This window comes from Epinephelus lanceolatus, chromosome 16 (assembly GCF_041903045.1).
Source record: "Epinephelus lanceolatus isolate andai-2023 chromosome 16, ASM4190304v1, whole genome shotgun sequence".
NCBI classification, from domain to species: domain Eukaryota; kingdom Metazoa; phylum Chordata; class Actinopteri; order Perciformes; family Serranidae; genus Epinephelus; species Epinephelus lanceolatus.
In genome coordinates this window covers 30,024,081-30,041,388 of record NC_135749.1, presented here as the reverse complement: position 1 = coordinate 30,041,388, position 17,308 = coordinate 30,024,081, and the positions used below count along the sequence as shown (strand labels likewise).

At 40.6% G+C, this 17,308-nt stretch overlaps 1 protein-coding gene across 1 annotated transcript; it reads right to left on the bottom strand.

The window, feature by feature from the left end:
* Nucleotides 1–238: 238 nt before the first annotated feature.
* On the bottom strand, nt 239–15,432 carry bmp8a (bone morphogenetic protein 8a). Its single transcript, XM_033637773.2, has 7 exons — nt 14,024–15,432; nt 4,824–5,016; nt 3,845–3,993; nt 3,537–3,716; nt 3,337–3,416; nt 3,024–3,134; nt 239–869 (listed from the first exon to the last, which is right to left on the bottom strand). The coding sequence occupies exons 1-7, from the start codon at nt 14,556–14,558 to the stop codon at nt 720–722; spliced, it is 1,398 nt and encodes a 465-aa protein (XP_033493664.1). The 5' UTR covers nt 14,559–15,432; the 3' UTR covers nt 239–719.
* Nucleotides 15,433–17,308: the final 1,876 nt, after the last annotated feature.

The following is a 17,308-nucleotide window of genomic DNA, read 5'->3' as shown; positions in this document are numbered from 1 at the left end:
TGGCTTTTTGATGACATTTTCATGACCAGTCCTTTGGTTTATAAAATGTCAGATAATTGTGAAAAAAAGTCTGTGACAGAACTTTAAACCCAACAGAACCCAATGTTCTGTTAAGTCCAACAGTCCAAAACTCACATTTACTTCACTGATTTGACATTTGATGTATCATTTACACTAAGCCACTAGAATTCTTCAGCCCATTTCAGCCATTTTGAATTACAACCATAAGCCAAGAGAGTGTAAGTAATTTTTTATTAATTTCAATACAATTTTACATTTTCTCTCTATATAGCCTTTGTGTTGCAACAATAATAGTGCTTTCATTTAATTTCTTTCTTGTTAAAAATAAAACAGGCATCTCTAAAGGTATGTACTGCCGTGTAATCTGCCATTTAAACCTGTCTATGGAGATGACATCTGAATTAATTTGCTGTTAAGAAAGGCAGAAAAAGGTTGTTTCCCAGTTTGGGGAAAAGTTGGCTAATTTGGACATAGATACCAAAGACCCAGAAAATACTGCAATTAACTCCTAAATCAGAACTTTGACACATAATCACAAACCTGTTAAATTAGATTTCTGCTACCTTTGTCAATCAACCTATTAGCCAGCGTTAAAGGTTTCTGCAGAGTTCATGACTGTTGGGGTGGAAAAAAATCATCCATGTACATTTTTGATTGGCTTTGGACTCTTCAGTGTCCAACTGGAACCTTACTGATTCTCATAGACACCCACAGGTCTTAACCACCATGTTACGGTGTTTTTTGAGGATGACGTTGTTGTTGTCGTCATAGAAGAGGACAGAGATGGGGCTTAGCTTAGTGGGGGCGCAGCACGCCTTAGGAACCTCGTCAGGTTTCAGGAGGTGGACCTGCAGCAGCAGAGAGGAATGCAGTTAATATTGATAATTAAGGTATTAAACTAAAGCCCATTTACTACACTGAAAGGAGTAATCAGATCCTTTACTAGGAAGTAAAAGTACCAGTACAACTATGTAGAATTACTCCATTAAACACAAAAGTCCTGCATGCAAAATGTACATAAAGTATCAAAGGCAAAATTACTCATTCTGGAGACACATGTCCACCTAATACTGACGTTAGATCGTTAATACTGACGCTGGTTTTACATACTCCGTATGTGGTAAGATACACTGCCTGGCCAAAAAAAAAGTCGCCACCTGGATTTAACTAAGCAAATAGGTACGAGCCTCCTATTGGATAATTACTGCATGGGCGATTATCTTTTAGCTGGCAACAAGTTATTTAACCCCATCTGGTGCAATGAGTTGCTTCTCATTTCCTAAACAACCATGTCGAAAGACACATCCCATGGTCGTGGAAAAGATGTTAGTCTGTTTGAGAATGGTCAAATCATTGGCATGCATCAAGCAGAGAAAACATCTAAGGAGATTGCAGAAACTACTAAAATTGGGTTAAGAACTGTCCAACGCATTATTAAAAACTGGAAGGATAGTGGGGACCCATCGTCTTTGAGGAAGAAATGTGGCCGGAAAAAAATCCTCAATGATCGTGATCGGCGGTCACTTAAACGTTTGGTGAGATCAAATCGAAGAACAGCTGAACAGCTGTGTAGCCTTAAGAAAACCACTAATCAGTGAGGCTAACCGGAAAAAAAGGCTTCAATTTGCTAGGGGGCATAAAGATTGGACTCTGGAGCAATGGAAGAAGGTCATGTGGTCTGATGAGTCCAGATTTACCCTGTTCCAGAGTGATGGGCGCATCAGGGTAAGAAGAGAGGCAGATGAAGTGATGCACCCATCATGCCTAGTGCCTACTGTACAAGCCTGTGGGGGCAGTGTTATGATCTGGGGTTGCTGCAGTTGGTCAGGTCTAGGTTCAGCAACAGTATGTGCTCAAAGAATGAGGTCAGCTGACTACCTGAATATACTGAATGACCAGGTTATTCCATCAATGGATTTTTTCTTCCCTGATGGCACGGGCATACTCCAAGATGACAATGCCAGGATTCATCGGGCTCAAATTGTGAAAGACTGGTTCAGGGAGCATGAGACATCATTTTCACACATGAAAGGCCACCACAGAGTCCAGACCTTAACACCATTGAGAATCTTTGGGATGTGCTGGAGAAGGCTTTGTGCAGCAGTCAGACTCTACCATCATCAATGCAAGATCTTGGTGAAAAATGAATGCAACACTGGATGGAAATAAATCTTGTGACATTGCAGAAGCTTATCGAAACAATGCCACAGCGAATGCGTGCCGTAATCAAAGCTAAAGGCAGTCCAACGAATTATTAGAGTGTATGACCTTTTTTTTTGGTGGTGACTTTTTTTTTGGCCAGGCAGTGTAGTTAAGTCCAGTGGTTCCCAACCTAGGGGTTGGACCCCTCCAAATGTCACAAGAAAAATCTGAGGGGTTGTGAGATGATCAGTGGGAGAAGAAAGAAGAAAACCAAAGTTCTGCCACACAAATTGTGAATCTTTTCTGCTTTGGTCGTATTTGAGAGTTGCCATAGATGCAAAAGGAAATTATAAAAGGAGAATAAATGCTAACTAACCCCAGGGGAATTGCTAACAAAGCTGAATTTTAAAATGTGACAAGGGGTCTTCACTAGACTGTCACAAGCCAAAAGGGTTGTGAACCGCTGGTTTTATATATATCATTGTATTGTATTTCTAAAGCCAATCATATGTTGTTTTGTCTAGAAATTAACCAGGAACTATAGCTGTCAAATAAATGTAGTGGAGTAAAAGGTACAATAATTCCCTCTGAAGGTATAAAGTAGCATTAAATGGAAATACTCAAATATTTAAATACAGCACTTGAATAACTGTACTTGCTCAATACTGGACCAATTTGAGGACATAAAAAAATAAACAAGTTACCCTTTAGGTAAAGAAATAACTGTACGTAAAGCACCATAGCCCCACACAGGAAAAGGGGCAGTATTGCAGCATGTGTTAGTATTCTACTTTCTGTTCACTTGTCTAATGTCAGGATGAAGCAACAGTGTGTTAGATGTGCGTCGTCACTGTACTGACCACTTGCTGGATGAGGGCGTGGTTAGTGGCGTTCATGCAGGAGCCCAGAGGATAAAAACACTCTCCGTCACAGTAGTAAGCTGAGTATCCAGTGGGGGCCAGAACCCAGTCCTGAGCAGAACCACAGAAATTTAGTTGCAGTCAGGAAATTCAAGAAACGTTATATATTAAGAAATATATCATTATAATAATAATATGACAGAAAATAAGGAAGGATCAATATTGCCTGCATTTATCAAACTGCTGAAATGTAAAAGATAAGATTAAAAATCCTTCACATTTACTGCTACTTAAACTTAAAGTCGGAGCTGACCTTCCATCCCAGGTCACTGAAGCTGACATAGAGTTCATGTTTTTTACAGGGCTGACCTCCGTTGTTCGCAGGGCTTCGATCTGAGCAGAGAAGACGAAACATTTAGAAATACTGTCAGACACAAACAAAAGATGAGAGTATTCAAGTAACATGAAAGCATCAGATTCAGAGCTGTACTCCAACACAGCCTGGAGCCTCACTATGGATGCTGGGGACTGGGAGGTCATATTTAGGTTTCTTCTTGCGGGGATGTGGCTTGACAGCTCGTGGCGGCCGACACGGCACCTGACTCTCCCTGAAGAAGGTCACCATGAAGGGCTGTTTGGAGCGAGGGCCCCTGCGTCCCACCAGCCCGATCCAGCCTGCAGACAGGGAGCGGTCTGGGAGAAGAAACAGAGCAGCAATTCTACGACTTCAAAATAAACCTTTTTAAAATAATTAGGTGTAAATCGCCCATTAAGTACATTAAAAAAAAAAAAAGATTATGACGGTTCAGCGGTACACCCACCCTCCTCTGTCTCCACATAGAGACGTATGCCCAGGTTGCTGCGGGGGTGGAGGAGCCAGTGGTTGGAGGCTGATGTGACGTCGAAGGCCAGCCAGCCCTCCTGTCCTGCAGGCACCGACTGCATGTCCAGCAGCACCAGCTCTGGTTCTCTGAGCACACAGACAGAAAATAATGTACATCTAATCAGTTAATAAAAGCACGCACCTGAAAAATGTTTTTAGCTGCACATCTGACAGCGTGTTTTTCAAAATCAAAGCTGGCATTAGTTTTGTTTTCTCTCAGTCTCCACAGGAAATTCTTTTGTCATACTTTAACCCAGAATTTACAGGGAGATGTCAAAGGTCAGACTCGGCTACAGATAAGCACCTCAGATCTTTTGGGGGATTCATACTTTTGCTCAAGTATATTTTATGAGGATAAATATTAACAAACGCAGGGCTTGAACCTTGTTAGTCTGTTTGAAGAATGGAGCTCAATTACTGGGCCACACCCGAACCCAATCCCCAAACATTAAAAAACTAAAGAAGAAACAGGATTTCCCCAGTGTTGGGATCTACAACACTGTAATAAAGGTTAAATCTTCCATCTGGAAGAATAAAAACTGTCTTGCATCTAATCTTATTTGTGCGTCAGACTATATTTAGATCACAGTCAGTGGGAGGGTTATGAAAGTACTGGTTTGTTTGCAAGTGAGCAGATGTCATCAGAAAGACTAGAAGTGGAAACCATAAGATGAGTGTAACACTGGGTAGTGCGAGAAAATGTCCCGGTGTATTTGTCTACAGTCTCAAATCATAATTATTCAGCATGTAATTAATAAAAATGTGACAGTAACTACATACATTTGAGGCACAGTTATAGTTCAGATTAAACTTCCAATGGTCTCTCAATATTAAATTATTCTACACAAAGTTATAAAGTGTTTTATAGAGAGAGGGGACAAAAGAAATGGGGAAAGAAAATGTAAACTGTAGGTAACCTGTGTCTGTTCTCTCGTTGGATCTCATAAACGGAGATGTGCAGTGTTCGGTTGGCCCTCTGGCCCATCGTCAGGGTCTTATAGATTCGAAACTCTGCTGCCGTCACCGTCTCACCCTGAGGGAGGGGCGTCAGATCGAAACGAAACTCCTTCCAGTACGGACGAGGCTGCAGGAGGTCACGCTCCTGCTCCACTGCAAAGAGAGAGATGTCTGTGTTACACACTTCAGTGAGAAAAGATACAAACACATAACTGACAGAGATCAAATATGTTAAACCCTGGTATTTACATGAGGCTTACTGGATTGATAGATATTTGATTATTTAATATAAAGTTCTGTCATCTTTAAAATCGACATAAATCAGAGATAAACACAAGTCACAAAGATCAGCTGTGCAATTTAGAGTCTGATACAGTGTGTCAGATAACGAGGCGTGAGAGGAATCAGAGGGGGAAAGTTTTAGTTTAAAGCAGATGTAAGAGGAGAAAATGATGTAACTGTGAAAATGGAGCAAGAAAAGTAACAGTGTGAAGGTGTGGAGGAGATGAGATCACTGGGAGATGAGTCAAGGACACAAAGGAAGGAGAACAGTGGTGGGAGAAGTTTTCACTCCTTTACTCCTATGATGATCCAGTAAAGAAATTAAATAGGCTTTCAAAAACATTAACAAAAATAAAATGTACAGCATTTCTATCTTAAGTACTAAGTACCATCAAGTGGAAATATTAAAATAAATAACACCCTCGAGACTTTACAGTAAATATAAAACTACAGCGGGGCGGCACGGTGGTGTGGTGGTTAGCACTGTTGCCTCACAGCAAGAGGGTTCCCGGTTCGATCCCAGGTGTGGGAGCCCTTCTGTGCGGAGTTTGCATGTTCTTCCCGTGTCAGCGTGGGTTCTCTCCAGGCACTCCAACTTCCTCCCACAGTCCAAAGACATGCAGATTGGGGATTAGGTTAATTGGTGACTCTAAATTGTCCGTAGGTGTGAATGTGAGCGTGAATGGTTGTCTGTCTCTATGTGTCAGCCCTGTGATAGTCTGGTGACCTGTCCAGATTGTACCCTGCCTCTCGCCCAATGTCAGCTGGGATAGGCTCCAGCCCCCCCGCGACCCTCAAGAGGATGAAGCGGTTAGAAGATGAATGAATGGATGGATGGATAAAACTACAGCCAGTTAGCTTAGCTTAGCATAAAGACTGGAAACAGACAGCTAGACTGACAGCATCTCTACACAGAGTTGTAGATTTTCTGGCCACTGTGCCAAGCCAAGAAGTAATGCATTGTTACATTGTTTTCCAACAGAGATATACCATTTAAAGTATTGATTTTTTTAGGTACTTGTGCTCAGTGAAATTTGTCGGCTTCACACAGAGCCAGGCTTGTTGTTTCTACTATCTCCAGTCTTTGTGCTAAGCTAACCAGTTGCTAGCTTCATATCTATTTTTCAGACACTATTTAGTTTGCCTGAGGAAGATTACGTTTGGCCCAATAAATAGTATGTCAAATGCAGTACGACAAAAATACCAGGATGTTATACTACATCAATTGCATTTTGCAGTATTCATAACAGAAATATGAATAGTTTAAATGAATGAAATAATCATAGAGATCACCAACAACAAAATGACATCACTATGAAAATAACAATGACAGAGAAAGGTGTATGTAATTTCAATGAACGGTTCAGATACAAACAGAACCAAGGTGACAGATATAAGAGAAACAGGGTCAAAGTTCAGGGTGTAATGTAATGAGGAAGTAGTATGTCTCAGTTGTGTGCATACTTCATCCAACAGTATGTACCATTTAAAGGACAGCTGCAGCATCTACTTAAAGTAAAAAGAAAAAGTATACGATTTGGAGCGCACCCTGTGTGTGTATTCCCAAAATGTCAAACTGTTCCTTTAAGTAAAATACAAGTCACTCAAATGATTTAACAACAGCGCTTTACTCGGTTCCAGTGGTATAATGTAACCAGGTACATTTAGAATAGAACAGAAAGCTTTATTGTTATTATATGTTAAATATAATGAGATTACTGGTGCCACTTTTAAAAAGCACTAATGGAGTGGCACTGAGGTACTTCAGTATCATTCTGAGGTATTTGTACTTTACTTGAGTATTTTCATGTTATGCTACTTTATACTTCTACTCCTCCACATTTTGGAGGCAAATGTTACACTGTTTACTGCACTACATTTATTTGGCAGCTTAGGTTACTGGTTATTTTGCCAATTTAGATAATTAATAATTGAATGCAGGGCTTTTAATTATAACTGAGTGTTTTTACACTGAAGTAATGCTTATTCTCTCAGTAAAAGATGTAAATACTTTTCCCACCTCTGTTACATTCAACCACTGAAGAGATATATTCTTTAACTCCTTGTCTCAGCACAGTTTTAACACAGTAGGTAAAACTGGGAACAAGAGAGGAGGAGTTATTTTTACCACCACCAGGTTTTACACTGCACCAGTTCTGAGATTTATTTACCCAATTTTTCTTTGCCAAAATCTTGCACTCCGCTCCACTGACAAGGATGACAGTTTAGTGCTTTGCTTAAAGGCACCTCATCAGCTGAGTGAGAGCGCTACAGCTGTGAACTACAGCAACAATAGGCAACAATAATCCTGAGGACAATTGTGCACCGTCAATGCACTTCCACTTAAGTGCTTGGTTTTTTTTTGCCACTGATCGACTCAGATTGTTATCAAAAGTGTCACATTTGCTGCTGCCAACTGCAGTGCTCTCTCTCTCAACAATAGACCAATTTCAAAAACTCTTGTTCCCATGAGTCACTCAGACACAAAACATGAGAAAATAAAGTCTAGGTTTAAAAAAAACACTGGAGTCTCCTATTAACTACACCAAACTTTAAAAACCAGTGACTGAAACACATTGTGATGTGGACTTCCTGTTAAAGAACAATATACAGACCAAGAGGTGAGCTGGCGAACACACACCGTCCTACACTAAATCCAAATATGAAACCGAAACACTGTGGCAGTGTGTGTGTGTGTGTGTGTGTGTGTGTGTCCTTGTGGAACCCCACAGGGACACGAAACAGCTCTGGTCACTGGGGTTTGGCACACATGCGCACACACACACACACACACACACACACACGCACACACATACACACTGCATGGTAAATAGAGATACTTAGGACAGGACACCCCTGATGGTTTGGGCGTGCTCATATCAGCACACACACACACGCAGCAGTAATTAGAGACACTTAGTGCCCTGAACCACAGCAGCTGCTCAGCACACACACCACTAATTGCAGCCCTGCCTGGTATTTTTAGAGTCGCTCCCTCCACAGCAGTATTTTCATCTTGGTTCGGACGTTTGCTTTTTTTTTTCTCGGTGTGTGTCAGTGGGGCCTTTAATTCTAACCAGCTGTGTCTTCCCATTACATATGCGTAGGAACACACACCCATGCTTGTTTGATTCAACTTACATGAACTACACATACTGATTAGATTAGTCACAGAAATAGAAGCTCAGTATAGCATCTCTGCAGAGGATCAGGTGGCAAACGCAAAACATGTATGGAAAAATACTGTAACCAACGTATAAGCAGTGGTGGAATGTAACTAAGTATGTTTTCCTGAGACAGTTTTGTGATGTTTCTGCTTTACTTGAGTGTTTCCATTTTATGTTACTTTATACTAATAGTCTACTTATTTTAAAGCTTTAGTTACTTTGCAGATTTAGGTTATTTGTAAGAAATATAATTCAACTAATAAATTAATATATATTATTATATAAACAGCAGAGTAATTCAGATGAGCTGCAACATTACAGTGATGTGCATATTAATACATCAGTAAATATAATGCAGCGTAAAAATATATGACTCTGAAATGGGCCATTCTGCAGACAAGTACTTTGGTGACAGTTGCTCTTATACTGCATATAAGCATAGAGAAATTATAAGGAAACAAAAAGAAGTGTGTAAAAACGAAGTGCAATATGCAACAATATATAACATAATACATGCATACCACACACATTGTACACATATATATACAAAATATAAAAAATATATACAGATTTGTGAATCAGACTAGTGTATTTAGTATAAATGCAAGAATAGAATAAGAATTAAATAAGAAAGAGTACTGCACAAATGAAGTAGGCTATATTTTAGATAAGAGAGAATAGAGAGAGAGAGAGATAAGATAGGACTGTATTTAATCCACACTGGGGAAATTTACACATAAAAGCAGCTCAAGATTCAAGACAAGAGAAAAAAAATGCAAAAAAAAAAAAAAATTAAATAAAATGAAATACTATATAATTTATAGTCACTAAGTATATTTTGATATAATACTTATGTACTTTTACTTAAGATTTTGAATGCAGGACTTTTCAAGGACCCACAACAACACTTTTTTTCCCTTGCCCTACTTACCCAGTGTTTTTCAAACATATCAGATTCAAACTGTATACAAACATAATTTCAGTCTGCAGGCAAACATTAAGGGAGACACAGAGTGTGGGGAGAAAATGAAGAAACATGCGTTATGGTAAATAAAACATCACACATCGGTGAAAATATTGTAAACATTGAAAAGAAATTTGCCGTACGTGAAGGTTATCATAACAGAAGATTATCGTAACAATTTCACAACACACAACAAAATTCCATGACTTTTCCACGCCTGGAAAATGTAATTGTGGAATCCAGGTTTATCATGAGCAACAAGTATGTTGAATGACTGTGATTCTTTGTGTTGCATGCAAGACACATTCAAAAACACAGTTAGCCTGTGGTTATTTACTTTCTGCTAGATTTATCTCGTGTCCTCTTGGTCTATGTGATGTGTTCAGCGAGATTTGATGAGGTTTAAAGGTTTTCACGACAAAATAAAAGCTTCCCCATATAAAAGGAAACACTGGCATGCACTGTGGGTCACTATTAAAGGCGTGAGTCACGTTTGAGTCACCTTTGTTTACAAGATTGTGGCGTTTTTGGAGGTTGAAATGCTGTGTTTTTGCAGCGTTGACTGATAAATTTCAGGGTGCACGTCTCTCTCCAAAACAGAGGAGAATTTAGAAAAAGAAACCTGTCTTTTGATGTGAGTTCATTAGAGACCCCGAGCACTGAGGAGATGATGTTTCCCACGGTAAACTGGGTGCAGATCATCATCCCATTCCAGAGGAGCTCGAGGAAGGAAGCCATTGAGAGGAGGATGTTTAATTTTTATCCCTTTCATAGATAGGCATCAGTCAGGCTGCTCTGTGGTTTGGACGGAAGCAGAAACACTCACACAGGATCTGGGTGGCAGTGTTTAACAGTATTTCTTAAGTATTTAGGGACGCAAATAACAATTATTCTCATTATCAACTAATCTTCTGTTTATTTAAAGATTACTCATCAATAATTTCGCCCATCACAAGTTTCCAAAGGCTTCAATTGTTACTTTTGTCAGTCAAACTGTCGAAAACCCCAAGAGTACTTTCATATACGTCAGCAAAGTGGGAAATCAGCTCATTTTTTTTGCTTGAAAAATGAGATAATAAATTAATGGACCATCAAAATTGGCAAATAATTTTCTGTCGATAGACGAATGGACTTGTCAACTAGTAGTTTTAGCTCTGTATAAACTACTGAGTCCCTGCTTGGAAGTATTACCAATTATATCCAGTTACGTATAAACCACATCATTAAAATTTGGGTAATTTATTCAAATTTAGAGCCTCAGTTTCTCCCTCATGTCGTATTCTTTATTTTTCCTCCTTCCATTTTTCCTTTTTGCAATTGTCTCATCCATCCATTTTCATCAGCTTTTCCCCGGGGCTGGGCTGCAGGGGCACCAGGCCGAGCAAAGTACTTCAGACGTCCCTCTCCTCAGCGATGCTTTCCAGCTCCACCTGGGGGATCCCGAGGTGTTCCCAGGCCATTTGATATATATATACATATATATGTATTTCCTCCGTCATGTTCTGGGTCTGCCCCAGGGCCTTTTACCAGTTGGACATGCCTGGAACACCTCTAATAGGAAGCATCCAGGAGGATTCTGATCAGATTCCCAAACCACCTCAACTGGCCCCTTTCAGGCGAAGGAGCAGCAGATCTACTCCAAGCTCCCTCTGGATGTCTAAGCCCTTCACCCTTTCGACTCCCCGAGACTCTCCCACCACCCTAGCCATTAAGAAGATCAAGAAGACCAAGATGATTCAGCATATTGGGGCCACAAGTACCTCGCCCAATATGGGGACACTGGGTGCCCCCAGAGCTAGACCTGGAGGAGAAACTCACCAGCAAGCATTTGGTGGCCAGGCCTTGGGTCATGGGGCCCAGTCAGGCTCAGCCCAAATAAATAACATGAAGTTGCTGCCCTGTGGGGCCGCCACCCAGAGGGACAAGGCCCCGGGCATGCTGGCCCCTGGTGTTGCAGGCTAGCTCTGTCTCAATTCTTATGTTTTATGTAAAGCACTTTCAATTGTCTTGATGCTGAATTGCGATACATAAATAAACTTGTAGAAACATCTCCAGAAGAAGATCTGAGCTGTTCCAGTTGTGTTTATTAATCAGAATTTGTACCTCATGCATTTATCATCAGCCCCTGTCCTTTATCAGTCATCCTACCAGAGATCCACTCAGAGCTGGAGCCACGCTCAGCCCACTTTGGCTGCAGCAGCAGTGGAGCGAGGCTGGTGGATTTAGGAATGCTGGCTTGAAATGGAAACCTACCAATATAGTTCAGCCGTACTGACATTGGTTTTAATCCTCTCTGTGGGGGTGAATGTTTGTGGAAATTTGCAGAGCGGAGAAACTAAAACGGTAGCACCGACATGTCAGTGTCAGTGTCATCAAGTTCACACACGGTGTAATTTAATCCTCTCAGAGTTTACATTTTGTAGCCAAACCGCCAAATGAAAAACTGCACTGTCATTCGAAACTGATGGTAAAAATGTTCTCCACTTAAGGTTAAGGGAATAACCTGACATTTTGTATAATACACTTAATCACTTATTCGCTAAAAGTTAGCTGATACCACTCTCACGTCTGTATGTTAAATATTAAGCTACAGCCAGCTAGCATAGCTTAGCATAAAGACTGGAAACAGGGGGAAACACCTAACCTGGCTTTTTCCAAAGGTAACAAAATCCACCTGCCAGCACTGCTAAAGCTAATTAACATGATTTTTATAGTTTGTTTTGTCTCTACAAAGACAGAAATGAAAAAAACGACTGTGTGGTTTTACTTGGGGCTAACATATATCTCAAGGACGTCACTGCAGCTGCCTATGAAACATCCAGGCACACAGGCCCTCTACAACTACAATGTGTACTTTTACATTGATTTTTGTACAGATGCAGAGGGATACTTTGTTGATTGTCAATCAGCTTTAGATCATTGCAACATGGGTAGTATGAGTAAATGAACTATGGTACCATGTGACTTCCCTCCATCTTACCAGAGGCCAGATGTCTCTGCTCATCTCTCAATTCAAATCCACTGGATGAAGCCGTTTTTTGCTGGCTGTAATGACTGTCGCTCGAACCACAGATCTTACTTCCACTGTCTTGCTCTTTCGAACTCAGACCAACTCAACTCAACTCTGATTAAACTGTAAAAATAGGCAGCGATCTAAAAAGGTTCCTTGCCTAAAACCTGAAAATAAGTTAGCATTTTTTGCATTTTTGCACAGATGGTTCCCTTGCCTTGAAGTCAATGGGACTGAATTTTGCTTAGCTGCCTGAAACAAGGTCTGTGGTTAACACAAGCTTGAAAGACTTTGATGTTTTATGACATAAAGTTCGTCAGTAAATACCCCCCTGATGAATTTTGAAGCTTTTATATGTCTTTAAAAAGCCGGATGATAACAAGTAGATAAATGAGACTACAAAACGTCATAATGCCAAACACGGCTCTGCGGCTGTATGGATGTTAAATGATGGGATGGGGGTGTAGTTTATGTATAGCCTATTAGTAATATTAGCTTTTTACTTTTAGCGATAGCATTTAGGCTTCAAAACTCATAGAAGAATTTCTTGCTGAGTACAACGTGTAAGTACATTATACTATTGTAATACTATTGTTTGCCACAGAGCTTACTTTCTGCAATAATGCAAAATCCAATCGAAAAATCCCATAGACTTTTGATGAGAGAACCAGGGCAAAGCTAACTTCCTTGTCGGCCTACAGAAAAACCCTGGGGAACTCTATTAACAAGCTTTAGAGGTGTTTGTAGGTGGATCTTATCACCTTTAGAGCCAGGCTAGCTGTGTCCCCCTGTTTCCAGTCTTTATGCTAAGATACTGCCTGCTGGCTCTAGCTTCATGAAACATAGACACATGAGAGTGGTATCAGTCCTTTTAGCTACCTATAAGAAAGCTTACACTCCCACAATGTCAAACTATTCCTTTAAGATGGTAGTGTGTGACGTCCCTGCTGCATGCTTTTATTTTGGTGACACCTTTGCTGCCCAGTTTTCCCTCCTTTTTTTCACTTAAAAAGGTAAATGGAACAAAGTCAGACACAGATTTCACATTTTGTCACTAAAGTACAAATGATAGACTAAAATTAGGGACATTTTTTTAAAAAGGAGAGAGTAATTTTAAAATGATGTAGTAGATAGATCACCAAATAGCTGGTTATAATGATGCATGAGTGATACACTTTTCTTTGTATTTACATGTTCCAGAGACTGTATTAAATAATCTGTCAAAAAAAAAAGATTAAAGAGGAAGATGACTTCGATTTTTGTACATGAAATTTACCCAGCAGGATCACAAGATTATCGTAAATTAATTGAATTTACATCACTTTCGAGATAAAGAATAACACCTTTAAAATTTATTTTAGTAGAGTCACCAGTATTATTTTCCAATCTGTCCAAAATGTACATTGTATCATCCAAATCAGTAAATCTAGACACTATTATATTAGAAGGGTAGAAACTGTGCAGAATTTGAAAATGAATCTGTTATCTTGTCAGAAATACAGAATTTGAGAGACAAACCCTTCTGCTATTTCCAGTATGATTTCCAATTCAGTGAGATTTTTTTTAATGTTTATTAGTACATGTTGGATTCTTAATTTCAGTCCCATTGATAAGTTAACACAGCCAGTTTACCCTCATCCAAACGCACCAGAAATGTATACTGCATCACTTCCTGTGTGCCTCTGTCCCCATGGATCATCCACCTCATGGCAGGTGTTAAGTAACTTGTTTACTCACCCAGGTTGACGAAGCTCATCACCGTGTCAGCCTCACTGACCACCGTGCCCAGCGGTGGAGTGTGTGTGCTGAGGGTCGGCACTGCATGGCTGACCTGAGCCAACCTTTCTGCCCCTCCAAACTTCCCCATGCCTGGTCCATTCACAATAATTTCATTCCCGTCATCCTCTCCATCGGCCGACATGGCATGGTACAGGTCCAGCATGAAGAGCGGTGCAGAGGAGGGCGGTCGCAGCGGCGGGTGGGGTCTGGGTCGCCCTGGCAGACCCAAGATGGACAGGATCTCCTTCTGCATCTCCTTCTTCTCGCGGCCGCTGAGCCGTCTGAAGCTGGAGTGAACCAGGGCCTCGGCCTGCTGGCTCCACAGGGAGAGACAGAGCAGGAGCAGCAAGGGCAGCAGGAGCAGGGTCCTGGGGTGGAGGAGAGGCTGGTGGGGTCTGGAGGTGGATCTGGTTTGGAAGGCACTGCTGCTACTTTTGCTCATGTGCTTCTGTTTCATCTTGCAAAGACAAGAGAAGCTGTGGGAGACATCCATGACTGTGGCTTGCTCTTGTTTTTCGTCTCTGCTGGAAAATTGAGAAGTTTAATCTGACTAATAATCAGCTTTTTCAGTTTATCTCTCCTCCAGTGTTTCCAGACTGACAACCACAGTGTTTTCTATGTGCTCCGGTTTGTCCTCCTGTTTCAGAGTCACCACAGACAGATGCTGATTTATGGCTGATGTGTTTAGAGGAGAGCTGGCTCTGGACGGGACGTGTTTACCGCCTCAAACTGTCTGTTTATCTCTCCCTCCCCCCTTTGCCTTCCTCTCTCCCTCTTCTACCTTCTCTAATCTTGATGAAAAAAAGCTCCTCACCCTCTGATCCACTTCTCCCTCACCTCTCAGTCGTGCAGCAGAAGAAACAGAGATAATGAGAGTGAAGGCATAATTATAAGCCTTTTCCAATGTGTTTTGAATACAGACAGACTATGTCCCTGTGGAAGATTGCTCTATGCTTTGAAGTTGTAAACTTGGAGGATGGAAAGCAATTTCAGTGATGAGCAGGTGCCCCAGAGATTGGAGTCAAAATCCGAGAGCTGTGTCTTAAACTTTGCTCCCAATCCTTCATGGCCTCACGAGGAACTGAAGTTCACACCTGCAGTGAGTCAACGTTTGACCAGATACCTCATGAGAATCATCTGCTGTGGAGCAATCGCTGCTGGAAGCTCTTATCCAGTCATCCTTGAGTACTTAATCATCCATTCAAGACTGCTCCCCACCCACACATCCCAGGGGTTCCAGATGTCTTTCTTAATCCAATTTATAAAAACGATAACTCCAGGAAATTGTTTCCTGATTGTAATCCTCAACAGACGCGAGACGTTTCTTCAAATCTGTGGCAGCTCTTGTGCACACTCTCTGTGCAGCAGCGAGAGTATCCTGCATATGAAGCTCAGAGAGTGTTACAGTTGTTCTTGACCAGGAGGGAGTTTCCCTCCCAGCCTCCGCCTCTCTCCCTCTTTCAAGTCTTTAAACTTCTCTCTCCTGCTTACATCCCATCATCACCCCTCCCAGTGGTCTCTTTGGGAGACCTCATCTCTCTCTCTCTCTCCGTCTTACCTCCACCCATCTATCTTTTCATCTCCTCATGACTGCTTCCTTTCATAACTACTCAACGCTGAGTCTCAGGCAGTTTGGCGGGAAGCAAGCCAAGTGGCCTGATGCCCCCTTTATTAGCTGCAGTTTTCTACTTGCATAGTGCAATAGATTCAAATTGGATTTGATTTCTCTACAGAGTCAAACTGTGTATGGAGCAACAAAAACAAAAGGCAATCACAAGGTATCAGACAAGTCCATAATATAACTGAATGCATTAGCCGAATAAATAATACTGTTTATTTTTATGAAGAGTAAACACAAATATAGGCGAAATCTTTATGTTTCCATAAACTCTCAGTCAATTGTTAAAAAAATGCTTTCTTAAATTTAGACCAATCAGCTGCTAAATGTTAAGGTTGACACCATAAAATCAAAACTTTGAGTTTGGATAATGTTAAGAACGTATTAAAATAGCCTCTGTGAACCTCTAATTAGCATTAACTAGCTAACTTTGTTTTAGTGTTAGCTTGCTAGCTTTGTTTCATTTTCACTCAATGTTAATTGAACTTACCCTGTATTTAGTATTTCTATATAATCATTAATTGAACTAAATGTTATATAATTATTTATTGATGTATTCAGGTATATTTTTACTTGTCTGACAACCTTTTACTGTTTGGTCAGTTTCAGGGCAGGTGCTACATGTAGGCTACAATTTTAAGTTATTTGTACTCCATTTTATGCATCTTTAGACTCCTACTCCACAAAGATACGTTTCAAGTTACAGATAAACTATTATTACAAAATATACTTGATGAATTATCATTAGAAATGAATTATGACCTATTAATATAGATGAAGGAAACCAGTTAAAATTAGCTCCACCTTTATTAGAAATGTTTACACATAATACAGCCTATATTATTCTGAAGTGAGCCAGTATTGCTATTTGGTAATTTGGTATTACTATTTTACTTTTGGAACTTTAATTGTATTTAAATTCTAATACCTTTTTACTCTTTAAGTAAAATTTTGAATGCATGGCTTCTACTGATGTTATAGAGTAACCTATTTCTACACTGTTATTACTTTTACTAAAGTAACAGATATGAATACTTCTTCCACCACTCGTCAAAGCTCTGCAATCTTAAAAATAGCTGTCATGCCAAACCAAAAAGCAATGCGCCAAATTTTAACTCCAAAATAAGTCCACTTCAGGCTAACATTCAAGGCTTTGTGCAACCTTTGAGCACATTTTGTCTGAAGTGGCGGGTTTTGCTTTGCACTGTAACGCCATTTCCTGTTGAGCCGTTCATTAGCTTTGCCCTGCAGCAGAGCCTAATGCAAACACACTGGGTGCATGTGTGTGTGTTTCAACCAAAAGGACTTGGAGGGAAAAAATGACTCAAATATAGTAGTGAGGTTCAGCCCTGTGCCAGCCCGTGTTTGTGTACTCTTTTCTTCAAAGCGGCATGGTACTTGTGGTCACTTTGAAAGGCATGAATAACACTGACCAAACCAAACTGACCGCGGTTCATTTTGTCCTGGCCGAAAGGGCGAGTCCCAAATGCCAGGAATTAACGCTCTGCCCATTTTGTTTTTCTTTCCTCTGCACGTCTGCAACTTCAGGAGGTTTTGTCTGATAATGGTGAGAACGGTGAGAGGAACGGGAGAAGATGAAGAGGAGGAGGTGAAAGAAAGGAGAG

Excerpts from the sequence above, each read along its gene's own strand:
- bmp8a (XM_033637773.2), bottom strand. The coding sequence starts at position 14,558 with ATGGATGTCTCCCACAGCTTCTCTTGTCTTTGCAAGATGAAACAGAAG. Across the intron at positions 3,994-4,823 it reads CAACGAGAGAACAGACACAG|AGAACCAGAGCTGGTGCTGC; the intron begins GTTACCTACAGT and ends CTGTGTGCTCAG. Across the intron at positions 3,717-3,844 it reads CTATGTGGAGACAGAGGAGG|ACCGCTCCCTGTCTGCAGGC; the intron begins GTGGGTGTACCG and ends TTCTTCTCCCAG.